General features: G+C 45.9%; 1 protein-coding gene across 2 annotated transcripts in view; it reads right to left on the reverse strand.

Annotated features, from left to right (window-relative positions):
* Positions 1 to 9,136, reverse strand: part of GRIN2A (glutamate ionotropic receptor NMDA type subunit 2A) — a 365,558-nt gene extending 356,422 nt beyond the window's left edge. Inside the window, exon 1 of one of the 2 annotated variants that reach the window (XM_068566045.1) lies at positions 8,708 to 9,136. In XM_068566045.1, coding sequence (XP_068422146.1) covers positions 8,708 to 9,121 — 414 coding nt within the window. In that variant the 5' untranslated portion in view covers positions 9,122 to 9,136. The remainder of the gene's footprint in view (positions 1 to 8,707) is intronic. The other variant, XM_068566046.1, reaches the window with a different exon arrangement.
* Between the last annotated feature and the right edge of the window lie 1,202 nt (positions 9,137 to 10,338).

Below are 10,338 nucleotides of genomic sequence, written 5' to 3' on the forward strand. Positions count from 1 at the left end.
TGCCAAAGCTTATTCTTCATAACAACCTTATAATTTCATCCTCTGGAATCAGTTCTTTCCCCAGAACAAAAAAATGTTTTAAATATAAGACTTAACCTTCCTAATTTGTAAGGGGGTTGTAATACCCCTTGTAACAGCCCATGGGGTATTTGAGCACATCTCTCACGTCCTCTCTGAGATTTCTCTTCTCCAGGCTGAACTTTCCTAAATATTTCTTCTGAGACTCTTATCATATGTTATTTAGATACTACAAAACCCTGGAGGCTCTTCCTCTGGGCACACTGAAGTTTTTCAACATTCATCATCAAATATTACCCCCAAGAACGAAGTCAAGTCTACAGATAATGGTGTTAGTGTTGCTAGAGACAGCATCTGGTGTACCAGTTAGCCACTGCTCCTACACCTCTGCTAACAGAAGCAAATTTTGCTCCAGTGGCAATTATCCATTCTTGGAGAAGAATCTTTATTATTTTAATCTCTATCAGTGATGTTCAAGGGGTAGCACATGACCCAGTTCTAGCCAATGAAATGTAAGAGGAAGTCTGCTCTGCTGAAAGGATAGAGGGCCTAGAAGAAAACTTCTTTTCTCCCTCTTTTCTTCCTTTTATGAATGCTGGTATGTGAAGATGTGATGGCTAGAACAGAAGCAGCCATCTTGTGACCAAGAGGAACCAGCAGCTGAGGAAGGCAAAGTAGAAGAATGGAAAGGACCGGAGCCCTTGATGGGTTACTGCGATACTAAACTAGACCTGGGGCTCCCTGTTAAACAATAAAACTAAACGTCTTAATAGTTTAAGCCAGCGTTGGTCAAATATTCTGCGACTTGGAGCAGAAGGCACTCCTAACAACAGAGAAGGTATAATGGAAATATTACCTCTTTGGATTTGAACATTATATTTCTGGAGATGTGGCCTTTACTTTTTTAAGAGCCCTATCACTCCTTGGGATCTCCTGAGCATCTGGTCAATGCAAAACAAATGAGCAACTAAACAAAAACCCTGTAATTGAGGATCACAATTTCAAATGCTTGCAGAGACCATGCAGTTAACATAAATATGTGAATCTGGCTAGATGTGAGATAACAGGGAGCAAGGAGGGCTGTAGGGAACTTGAAAATGCATACCTCTTCCAAAGACAGTAAAGTTCAAGCATTTTAAAATACTATGCTGGTGAAATAAAATACTAATGCATCTATGAGCCACATTCAGCAGGCAGTCCACCGGTTCATGACCCTTACAAAAATCAATCTCAAGTGAGTTGGAAAGTCACATCTCCCCCTTCCTGTAAGAATGTACATCCTTCTTAAACCCTTCAGTGCAGTCTGTAGTATGGTTTCATCATTTCATTCTGGAAAGACAGTTTTGAATTTTAATTCCATCATCCAACACCTTAATCATTTCAATTAAGGCAATCAGATTATTACCATCAAAATCTATTGCCCGTCTTGAATCTAAGCCCCTTCCCTAAACCAACTGGATTTGCAATCATTACCTTGAAAGGATAACAAAATAAGAGCAAAAGAATAAGATCACAAGGATTCTTTAATCAAATACCTTTGGGGCTGCCAGGGTCCTCAGGCTATCTCAGAGCCACTTAATCTCTCCTTGGCAGAGAGAAAATGAGAAACTATATATGTCCACACCCTAAAGCCCTAAGCCCAGTGCAAACATGTGTTCCAATTGGTGTAGTTATTTATGGTAAAGGTCACTGAGACGGTCTCCTCTCACAGTCACTTTCACACTGGCCACACTTAGTCTTCCGTTTGCCAGGATAAAGCTCATAGCAAGTCTTAAGAACTCAAAAAAAGCTTCTGGTTGTCCCAGTTAAGAAAATATGAATCATTTCATGTTGGACTCTCCATTTCTAAGAGTTCTATGAGATTCATTCCCAGTTTCTTGCAGGGAATACCCTCACATCACCACATCACCCTTCAGGCTGTTATAATACTATTATCATTTTATTATAATAACCCTTCTGGTTATTAAAAAGTACATGTACTTTGGAGAAAAACAAAAACCACACAATAACAGTAGCATTCCTATAGTAAGTACTTATTATGAGCCAAACACTAAGCTACGTATTTTGTATCCAATATCTCATTTAAATCTCACAACTCTAAAAAGCAGGTACTATTATTGTCCCCATTTTAAAGATGAAGACACTGAGGCTCAGAGACATTAAGGAACTTCCCCGTGAGCACCCGGCACCTGAATTTAAACCCAGACATTCTAACTCAAGGTCCAACTTATAATACTAACCATGCTATAATGCCATTTTTTAAAAGATGAAAACAGCCATGAATCTACCCCTCAAAGATAACCACGGCTCACATTTTGGTATGTTTCTTCCCAGTCTTTTCTTGAAGGTGATAAAATTTTCAGAGCTAGAAAGAGGCTTAGAGATAATATCTCCCTAAACTCTCATTTCACAGAAGGAGAAGCTGAGGTAGAGAAGGCTGAAGAGCCTTTCTCAAGGTCACGCTGCTGTTTGGAAATGGAATTTAGGTCCTCAGACTTGTTGTCCAAGGTATTCTGGGGTCTTCTGACTTGAGTTGGTTGATAGCGGCTTCCTAGAAGACCGTGTTGAGAAGGGTTTAAGGCCTGTGGCCAAAAAGGACAAAATGCTACAGTAGGTCAGTGATGGTGGCCATGAAAGTAGCAGCACGGCCACGTGCACACCCCAAATTTGCCACCTCCCAAGGAGCAGTCCTGGGAGACAAGGAGAATGATCGGGAAAGGCCCTCTTAACAAAGACCACCTACTTTCTTCACCAACATCAGGGGTCTCAAACCCCAGTGCCTTCAGGACCAAGTCCGTAACATAAATGAGTGAAGTGGGCAAGTTGGAGCCTGAAGAAAGGACGAGCACCAGCCCCATCTAAGGAGGGAGGGACGCTACTCATCTCCAGCAAACTATCACCATGGGGAGAAGTAACCCAATGTTACCAGGCCTTCTGATTTTTCCAAAGAGGCATGAAATTTGGATTTTTTTTTAAAATGTGATATCACCTGACTTTAAAATGCTGGCAACTAATTCAAATTTAAATAATTAAGGGGGAGTGCAGAACAAACCAAACACACTAGTTAACAACATTACAACTGTTCCCTTTTCATGATGGCCTTATCAGAAGCCACCAACACCCTGTTACAAACCTGAGATTTTCCACCCTCTCTCTCTCATTTTCTCTCTCTTTCTCCCCCTTGCTCTACCTAGAGAAGCACTTTCCGTCTGAGGCTGCCAATGAGAAGATGAACCCTCCAACCCCACCAGACCACATCTATCAAGGGTCCAAGTGATTGCCAGTGACCCCCGAGGGCCATGTGGGAAGGTAATCATGCCTCTCGGGGTGATGCCTGTTGCTCTCCAATGCCTCCTGTGAGGAGGGGTGGATGACTGCATCTGACATGCCTCCCCACTCTCCCAGGAACTATCTGATGCCTTTAGAGCAGGAGCGGAGCGGGCCCCACCAACATTCTGATGTGCAGGTCTCCACTTTCCATGAGCTTTCTGTGTCTAATGGGAAGGCCCGTCACTCACATCCAAGCTCAGAGCCGCCAGGTTACGAGAGCACCGACCTCCTGCAGACGAGCTGCTACGCAGCAGGGCTGCACGGGCCTTTCGTACAGAAGCCCCCAGTTTCTGCTAATCCCCAGGACAGCTAGTGATCATCTGCCCACTAGAGAGAAGAGGAGACTTGGCACACACCTATGAAATCAGTCAGCATTTGGGAACAAACACTGCATGGAAAGCCCTGACCCACAGCATGGTAAGTTCTTCCAGAATATGCAGTAAGCTGGCATCGAAACCAGTGACTTGATTCATTCAATCACCAAATATTTACCAAGAAACAAATGCAAAAAGCAAGACCAGTGCAAGGTGCCAAAAAGAACATACATGTGGGCCAGAAATCAACCTTACTAAAGGTAGAGAAAAATAGAAGAATAGTTCAAATAACTGTGGTATAAACAGAACATTCTGCAGCCATTTAAAATCATGTTTGAGAAGTTTATTTAATGATAAGGGAAAATTCCAAGAATACATAATCAAGTTTGAAAAAAAATAAAAGCAGGTTGTGAAATATAACTGGGTCAAAATCAGAGTGAACACATTCAGTAACCCCCCTCTTCTGCTCCTAAGACATAGAATTTATAGATAAATCTTTAGATATGTCACAACTTATATAGTGCTGCTTGAAAATAAGGGAATCACAGATCAAAAATGGAGGGGACTCCCTAAAAATAAACGAATCAGAAGATGAGGCTCTACAATTTCAGGAGGAATCAAAGTCCGTGGGGGAATGGGTCTGATACGAGCCATGGGAGCAGAGGTCCCAACATCCACCCAGGGGAGAAGGGGCAGAACTGGACGGAGAACCATGCCGCTAGCTGTGAATGAGGATGGAACGTCTGCACCATCCACCACAAGTCACAGCCACAAGGGTGCCCCTGTATGCACGGGGCCAAAATGAAATCACCTGCATGAGACGAGGACCTACGCCTGCATCACAGAGTATATAGAGCAGAAAGAGAGCTCTGAGCTGAGCTGTTGACAGGAGCTCTGGTTTACAAGCACACACGCCTACAGATATAGGGCAGAAGAAGCCATAAAACTGTCTCGAAAATAAGTTCACAAACAAAAATTAGAGAACATATGAGGATATCCAATGATCAGACTCTACAAAATGGAAGAATTCATACCGGAAGAAGCGAAGATGCTAGAGCAATCAGAGAAAGACTTCATAATAAGTATTTTTTAAATCCTCAAAGGGACAGAGAAGGGATTTACAACCACAAAGTGAAAAGAGTTTTTCATAAAACAAAACAAAACAAAACAAAAGCAGGAAGGTATGAAAAGGGACCATTATGTATCTTAGAAATAAAGCAAACCATTGTTGAAATTTAAAACTCCACAGATAGGCAAAATAATAAACCAGACACAAATGAAAAGAGCTGGCTAACTGGAATATAGAATTAAGGAAACATAGCACAGAGAGACAGAGAACTTAAAAAAATGTTTAAGATACATGCAGAATTGACTGAGAAACTACACAGACAGAGAAAAGAGAGAATGTTAGAGAGGAAACATCCAACAGATAATGGCTGAGATTCTTCCAGAATTCAAGAAAAATCTGGATCTTCTAAGAAAGCCCAAAGGATTCAATGTACAATAAACAAAACAATATGTACATACAATACAATCCTGAACTTAAAACTAAATACATAGAGCTTAAAAGGAAATAGACCCAAGTGTCCACAGTGGTTACCCCTGGTGATAAGATTTAAAGGGAGATTTTTATTTTCTTCTTTAAGCTTTAATATACTTTCTAAGTGCTCTATAATGAAAAAACATTATTTTTATAAACTGTCTGTGTTGGAGGAATATCATTATTTCAAATATACATATATACATATTCACTTTTTTAAAAAATCTTTTCCTCAAGGAACTTACACTCCAGTAGAGGAGATGAGGTATGTACAGAAATAGTATATAAAGCAAAACCCACACAGTAACTGACATGGATGGATGTAGCTAAAATGTAAGCCTTACCTTTTCTGCATGAAGCATTAGGAATAAGGGGGGAAGGGGAGGAGGAGGCGAGGACACTGAGCAGAAATGTACGGGTCTAGTATCTACACTTGATTTACTAGGGGCTGTTACTACAACCAGAGTGCATTTCATGTGGACGGGATCAAAATGGCCAAACCAAGATGAGATTAGAACTTTATCTACATTAAGCGTTATTCTCACCTCTAAATTAATTATATTTCAAGACCACCCAGTGATAAGAGCAAAAATTAACATCTCCGTTGTAAATTAAATTAAACCATAAAAATCTGCCACTTAGCACATTTTCAATTATTACAAAGCTTTGTTCTTTTTTTCAAGGGTCAAGAAGACTGAGGAAACGGTAAAAATTGGGAGGAGAGGCTCATTTTAACTGACAATCAAATTAACTGTCATTCTAATCCACAGGGACACTATCATGTTACCAATTGAGGGGTGCAAACAACACAGGTATGTTCTGGGCTTTACCGAATGAGCATCATCTTAAGAGGGGACAGAGAGATCTTATCGGTTTGGGGAGATTCAGATTCTGTGGTCATAACACCATCGGCACATCCAACCAAACAAGATGGAGTTTTAGGCAATGCCCACGATGCTCCTTCAGAGCCAAACAAACTGCACTCAGCATTCAGCTCCGCAAGAAACAGGTGGCAAAGCCAACTCAATGTGTTACTAATGGAAGGAAGGGCTGTTCATATCTCAGACAATCTCTTTCCTTTTTTAACACAACCAGGTTTCTCAGAATACCACTCTTTAACCCAACTCCTCTCAACATCACCTGTACATCCCACGCATGGGACCCAACATACACCCAATGTTATCCCACTGACTTCTTTGATTCCCTGCCATCAAGACCAACGTGGAAAGCCCCAACAATAATGAGGAATATGCAGTTCCTTTCACCATTTTTGAGCCAATGGACCCTTTCATTCCTCTCCTCTCCATCCCCTCTTAAATCCCTCTCTAATCTTGACCTCTCTGAAAATGTCCTTTCTCATCTTCCTCTTGCCCTTTCCTGATTCCCTTTTTCTTCTTTACTCTTAAGTGGGGTCACACTCTTGTCCAATCCCCGTAAGGCAGTTTCATTCTACAGGAGGGGAAGATGCTTCCACCCATACCCCCTGGACTTCTCAAAACTCCCTTCCTAGTACCCCCTTCAAAGGAGGAGCAGCTGCTGGTCTAGTCAGTCAGAGCCTGACATGGACAGGGTCACTACATATGAAGGGGATGCTCAACTATGAGTCCACTTCTTTTCCTGCTTCTTTGCCTACAGTTGGATGGCTAAGTCAGGTAAGAGCCTGAGCCCCACACCTGCCAGCTCAGCCTAAGCCTCAAGTCACTTCACCAATTCATTTTTTACCATATTTCTCCAATGATTGTGCTGGGCCCTAGTCTATTCAGAAATTTCACTTTCAAATTGGCTACTGTTTTTTGGAGGCTGTTGCTCCTTCCGTCAAAACTTCAGAAGGGAGACGGAATTGGTGGTAATATTTAAATCCCAAAATCACACTCCAAAACGCTGCTGGACAATGCTGTTCCTCTCCTTCTTCAGGCCTTCATCAGAAACCAGAGGACCAGAAAACCAGAGATCTAGTTCCATCACACACCAGGTGGTCTCTTAGCTAAGCCTTTAACTGCTCTATGCCTCAGTCTCTTCATCTGAAAGTTACAGGATGCTCTAATGGCCTTGCCAGTCCTGAAATGGTCATTTATCAGTGGCAGGACATGGCTGTTCCCTACTTTTTTCATCCCAGAATGGAGCCCCCCAAACTGAGAGATGGCTGGGAAAATACTCAACCACACATAGAATTCTGCTAGGATGCAAACCATTTAAAATGAATGTTTAATAAGATACTGCATCAGTTGTGTACTTCGGCTGAATGTGCTGCAGCCCAGGAGACCTGAAAGAATTAATACGGTTCCCAAAGGAGCTGGTGGGAATTGCTAAGGCAGAAGCAGAATCTGATCTGATGAATGTAAAAGTGCTTTGAGAGTGTCAGAAGAAAAGTGCTATGACAAATGTCTGCTTGCTCCATTAGGATGTCTCCTGCTATCTAAGGAACATGCTACAAGAAGGTCTCAGGTCTGGGGACCACGGCACACAAGTACACTCACCCTTCTCTTCCTGATCCCCCCCCATTTCTTTCCCAGGGCTTAGATAGAGGCACAGGGCACCCACAACACCAATCCTTCCCTTTTTTCTCATTCTTCACCTTGCTTCTCCTTTCCCACCTGCACTTCTGCACAATTCTCAAACTGGGCCCTCAAAACATCTCACTCAAATCTTCAAACCTCTCTCCCCTCTTCTCCACAGCAACACTCCCAGCTGGTCCACAGAAAGACCCTCCCTCTCACTCTAAGCCAAGAGATCTGGACATACTTTCCTTCATTCTGACACCCTCTGACTACCTTATCAAAACGCATCCTTGGGAGCCAACCCCTCCATCTGAGGGCCTTGGAGCCCCTGTCAGTCCCTCCCAAGGAACATGTAGGAAAACACCAGACCCTCCATGCTCTGGGTCTGCAGTCAGTTCTCCCCACTCACAGCCACTCCCCTGGAGAGACACGGTCCTGTGTGCCTCTAGCCCAGGGCTTCTCAAACTCTCCACCCTATTTCCCCTAATTGTAGAGGTCTATGGGAAACATGACATTTCTCTGCCTTTTTCTGCTTTACCTAAAAACTTTGCATTTTATTCTACAACATTCCCACATTTGATCCTTTAAAAATAGTTTTAGTTGCTTACCACCATAGGGGGAAAAAAATAGACATTTTCCACGACACAATCAGGTAAAATTGATATTATAGGAATATAAGCCTTATTGTTTCATGTGCTCCCAGGCTCATCTCTGTGCACTATTTGGAAATCTCCAAGCATTCCACCTCCCCATCATACTTTTGCACTTCCTGAGTTCTTCCTGGCACACCCAAGGTGTCTCTGAGTACCCAACTTTCAGAAGCAAGGCAAAAAGCATTTCCATTCAAGTCCAGGTTGAAGAGGCAGGACCTGGGTTCTCACCAGGGTCAGTGGTCACAACCCCCTTTCAGATTAAGACAGAGGCCAGGGGCTCCCGAAGACCTGCGGTGGCCACCATATGATTGGCACATGCTCCAGTCCTGGCAGCCCATCACCTCCCAGCCTTACCTTGTCAGCCATGATCATAGATGCGCCCCCGTGGATGCCCAGGATGGGGATGAAAGTCTGTGAGGAGATAAAATCCAGCATCTGGGCCACGGCCTCCTGGTCGGTATCGTCCCCAAACACCAGGCCGTGGATGCGCGCCCCTGACATGAGGTCACACACGTGCGTGATGAGGCTCTTCGGGTCCGTGCGGTTCATCAGCAGTGCTACCACGTTCAGGTCCAGGGGCAGCTCGGCTGCCTGCTCGGGGCCCCAGAGGTTTCGCAGTTCACGCTCCGTCACGTCGTGGCTGTGACCCAGCAGCACTGCGATGTTCAGCGCCGGGGGACCCTTCTCCGCCGCCGAGCCCTGCGCCGGACCGCGCCAGACCAGAAGGGCCGGCAGCACCAGCAGGGTCCAATAACCCAGTCTGCCCATAGTCGCCACTTACGGTCCCTGCAAGGTGGAGAGGAAGAGTCAGGGCCGCGGTGTGCGAGGGTTCTAGACGGAAGGATTTTCCGACCCAGCCCCTTGCTCTAGGAGCCAGGTATAGAAAGCACCCGAGCAAGAGCTGTTGGAGTCACTGACTCCATTCCCCATCCTCGAAGCCATCCACGTCCCTTGACCCATCTCCAACTCTATCCACAACTCCAATCCGAGCTAATTCTCCGTATCTGTCCCCAAATTCATCTTCGCATTCAGCCTCCTCTCCATCTCCGACTCCACCTACATCTCCCACGGCACCCGCCAAGTGGGACCACTTGGATCACTGCCTCTGAAAGTAAGCTCACACCCCGCCCCCTGCTTACTGAGAGCAAACTACAATACCAGCCAGCCCCTGCGTGGGGAGGCTGCAGAGCGACTCCGCAACCCTGCTCCCGCTCTAAGCGAGTTGGCTGACCCCGCCCCCTGCGAACCCGCGGGGTTCAGCACCCACCTGCTCCACTCGGCACCCGCAGCAGACCCCGCACCTCTCCTGCAGGGTACACCCTAAGCGCATGGGAGTGAGGACGCTCGCTTGTGCGCCCGAGAATCCCGGGTGCCTGGGGGAAACTTAGGGTCCGCCCCACCTTGCGCAGAGGGGCCATGAAGCGATTTTCACTCATGTGCAAGCAGCCCTAGGACCAGCCCCCTACACGCGCGCATACGCGCACACACACACACACACTGTCTCACGCGCGCCATGTGCAATGCAGAACTCCGGAGAAGCAGCACGTTCCCCCAGCGGACCGACGCGTGGGAGCTGGCAAAGAACGTGCGTGGGGGGTGGGGGGGCGGAGGGGCGGGGGAAGCTTGTCTCCCAAGAAGCTCTCCGGCGGACGTGAACTGTACAGCGCTCCCCCACCCACCACCCCAGGCTTTCCACTTCAGGTTCTGTTACCAAGACTTAGGTGCACGTGGGCAGTGGGCTGCACACCCTTACAGGCACGCGCGCATTTCTGTGCACATCCGCAGGCCGCAATAGGGGAGCCCACGGCCATCCGGAGTCCGCACACGTCCTCAGCCAATGCACATACATGTACCGCGCCAGGTGCACAGCCGCGCCTGTCTGCAAATACCAGCACAGTCGTGCACGCGTGCACAGGCGCGCGCCCCTCGGGCCGGGCGCTGCTGAAACCAAGGGAAGTTAGGGCGAACTCGCACCGGGCTCGGCG

The sequence above is a fragment of the Eschrichtius robustus genome, chromosome 16 (assembly GCF_028021215.1).
Source record: "Eschrichtius robustus isolate mEscRob2 chromosome 16, mEscRob2.pri, whole genome shotgun sequence".
NCBI lineage: Eukaryota > Metazoa > Chordata > Mammalia > Artiodactyla > Eschrichtiidae > Eschrichtius > Eschrichtius robustus.